We start from the raw sequence: 2,653 nt of genomic DNA, 5'->3' as shown, positions 1-2,653 counted from the left end.
TCAGGAGCTATCATAATATATTTATAGATGTAGTTGACCTAGGTCCTCCCCGATAGAATTTCAAAGTTCATAAAGTTTATCCTAACTCATGGGGTTGGGTCATGTCCTGTTTGACATTTTGCGAGGTATGGTTAGGTCGAAACCCAACACTTTTTGCTTTAGCCTTATTTAAGGTACTTTGTTATGCCTGGATTCGGCCTTGGTTGGCTTGAGCCAAGGCCTAAGCCAACATCCTTCTCTAGGCTCATTTTGATTTTAGGGTGGTATTTTCAACCCGAATCTTGTTATTTGATGGGGTCTTTTGTTTCTATCCTTAAAGATGTCGATTATACCTTTTGTTTCGAAATTATCTACTGATAATAGCTAGATTGGTTGAAGATGTATCTGAATTATTATACAAGATTTTTAGGGACTCAAATTTTGATATTCCAAAATTAAGCAATAAGTTTAATGTTGTCATTGAAATAATTGTTTATTAAAAACAAAAACAGCAACCCAAATGGGATCTTAGTAAGCAAGGTAATGAACAAAAACAACAAAACCCATCTTTTGTTTTTATATAATTTGGGGTTGATTTGATTCAATTGAAAAAAAGGAAAGAAAAAAAGAAAAAAAGAAAAAAGAAAATAGAAGGCTAATCATAAAATGACACGTGTATAAATGGTGACCGTAGGATGAATTTGGGGAATTAATTAGATGAAATGGCATAATAAGAGAGAGAGAGAGAGAGAGAGAGAGAGAAAAGAAAATAAAGTAATCAATCATCTCTGCAAAACTGCAACAAAATCAGAGCACAGAGAAAGGGAAAGGCCTCAGAGAAAGACAGAGAGGAAGAACAAGAAGAAGAAATATGTGTGGATATAATACTTCTTTTGTTCTGTATTTAAGTTAGCACCGCCGTTCCCCATGGCGGCGTTGCAGACTTCAATTCTCACACACTGAAAATAAATAAATAAATAAATAGAAATTACCCTCTCAGAATCTGATTCCCAATTCAACCCTTTCTTTCTTTTTCTTTTCTTTTTCTTTCCTTTTTTTTTGTCTGAGTACGAAAATTTGATTAGGTGAAAAAGGAAATTCATACTGGCTTCCGATCATCGTTGAGAGGTTGTGTTTTTTTCTGATATGGATTTTGATTCAAAATCAGGAAGAATATGGCCGGTTTTTTCCCACTAGACGGCGGCGGAAGCAGCGGAAGAGGACCCAATTATCAATTTCCTACTACCACCACCACCACCACAACCGGCGGCGGCGAAATTATTCATCCGACCGACGGGTTATTTTGGTACAAGAATTACGAGAGGTTGGAAACATGGGAAGAACAACAGCAGCAGCAAGAACAAGGGGGAGAAGGGTTTGTTTACTCCGGCGATGAATCGCCGGCAAGATCGTCGTTAGTGATGGTGAGATCGGGGAGAGGCGGCAGCGGAGGGCAGGTAATGAGCTGCCAAGACTGCGGAAATCAAGCGAAAAAAGATTGCGTTCACATGCGATGTAGAACTTGTTGTAAAAGCCGTGGATTTGAGTGTGAAACTCACGTGAAAAGCACATGGGTTCCGGCTTCCAAACGCCGTGAACGCCACCTCCGTTGCGACGGCTCTAACCCCAAACGCCCCAAAGACGCCGCTTCTTCAGGTTTCCAATTCAGTTTCCTCTTTATTTTTTTTTCTTAATTTGGGTAATTCTAGCAATACCCACATCGATTTTTTAATCTTTTATTTTTGGGGTTTTCTAGGGTTGGAAATGGGGATTTTTCCGGCGGAAGTGAGCTCAACGGCAGTGTTTCGGTGTGTACGAATGACAACGTTAGACGAAACCAGCGAACAATGTGCGTATCAAACAGCTGTCAATATCGGAGGCCATATTTTTAAAGGCATTCTTTACGACCACGGCCCTGAACAACCACCGACCTCCGCCTCCCCCAACGGCGGCGCCCTCCTCATCACCACCGCCGAATCCGCCACATTGCTCGATCCACCTCCGCCGTACCCGACTCCTCTCACCACCTATATCCCCGCCGGTACGCAATTTTTTCTTCCTCCAACATCTTAGCCGATTATGACATTGCCAATTAATAGGTGAAATTGAATTGAAGAAAAAAGAACAAAAAAAATTAAGAGAGTGAAGGAAGTTTAAGTTTGTGCCTAAGTATATAATTTTTTATGAATAAAATTTTCAGCTTGTAATTTTCCAATGAAGAGTTTGCATTAATTTGCCGCCATTGTTGGAATTTCGATGCTGCTTATTTTTATTATTTGTATTTTTTTTAATTTCTTCTCATTATTCCTTTTTTTTTTGGTTGCCGTCGTTTGAATTATTTATCTTGGTTTCGTACAAATATCATAACCCTTTATTAATTAGTTTACTCTTCTTTAATTAAAATCATATCATTTTGATTTTTCCTCATTTAATTGTTTCAACGAATTTCAATCTTTTGTGATTTGAATCTAAACATCCAATTATACGAACGACAGAATGATTTTGATTGAGTTTTCAATTAAAAAAAATTTCATTTGATGCCCCATTGTTCTATAAGTTTTAACGTTCTATTTCCATTTCTATGTTATTTGTTTTACGCTTTTTTAAATTCTTGTTTAAATGGAAGTTTAAATTTCTTAAAATTTAGTTAGAAGTTTCGAAACATCGATGAGGT

General features: G+C 37.6%; 1 protein-coding gene across 2 annotated transcripts; it reads left to right on the top strand.

Annotated features, from left to right (window-relative positions):
- The first annotated feature begins 734 nt into the window (after positions 1 to 734).
- Positions 735 to 2,251, top strand: LOC120073083 (protein SHI RELATED SEQUENCE 1-like). 2 transcript variants are annotated; one of them, XM_039025696.1, is made up of 3 exons: positions 735 to 852; positions 1,148 to 1,635; positions 1,736 to 2,251. In XM_039025696.1, coding segments are annotated over exons 1-3 (807 nt in total). In that variant the 5' UTR covers positions 735 to 850; the 3' UTR covers positions 2,053 to 2,251. The 2 variants fall into 2 exon arrangements, with proteins under 2 accessions (XP_038881624.1, XP_038881630.1); XM_039025702.1 differs by having other exon boundaries at positions 740 to 1,635.
- Positions 2,252 to 2,653: the final 402 nt, after the last annotated feature.

The sequence above is a fragment of the Benincasa hispida genome, chromosome 1 (assembly GCF_009727055.1).
Source record: "Benincasa hispida cultivar B227 chromosome 1, ASM972705v1, whole genome shotgun sequence".
Lineage (NCBI taxonomy): Eukaryota > Viridiplantae > Streptophyta > Magnoliopsida > Cucurbitales > Cucurbitaceae > Benincasa > Benincasa hispida.
The sequence above is the reverse complement of the archived record's forward strand: the minus strand, read 5'-3'. Positions and strand labels throughout refer to the sequence as shown.

Excerpts from the sequence above, each read along its gene's own strand:
- LOC120073083 (XM_039025696.1), top strand. Across the intron at positions 1,636-1,735 it reads CAAAGACGCCGCTTCTTCAG|GGTTGGAAATGGGGATTTTT; the intron begins GTTTCCAATTCA and ends GGGGTTTTCTAG.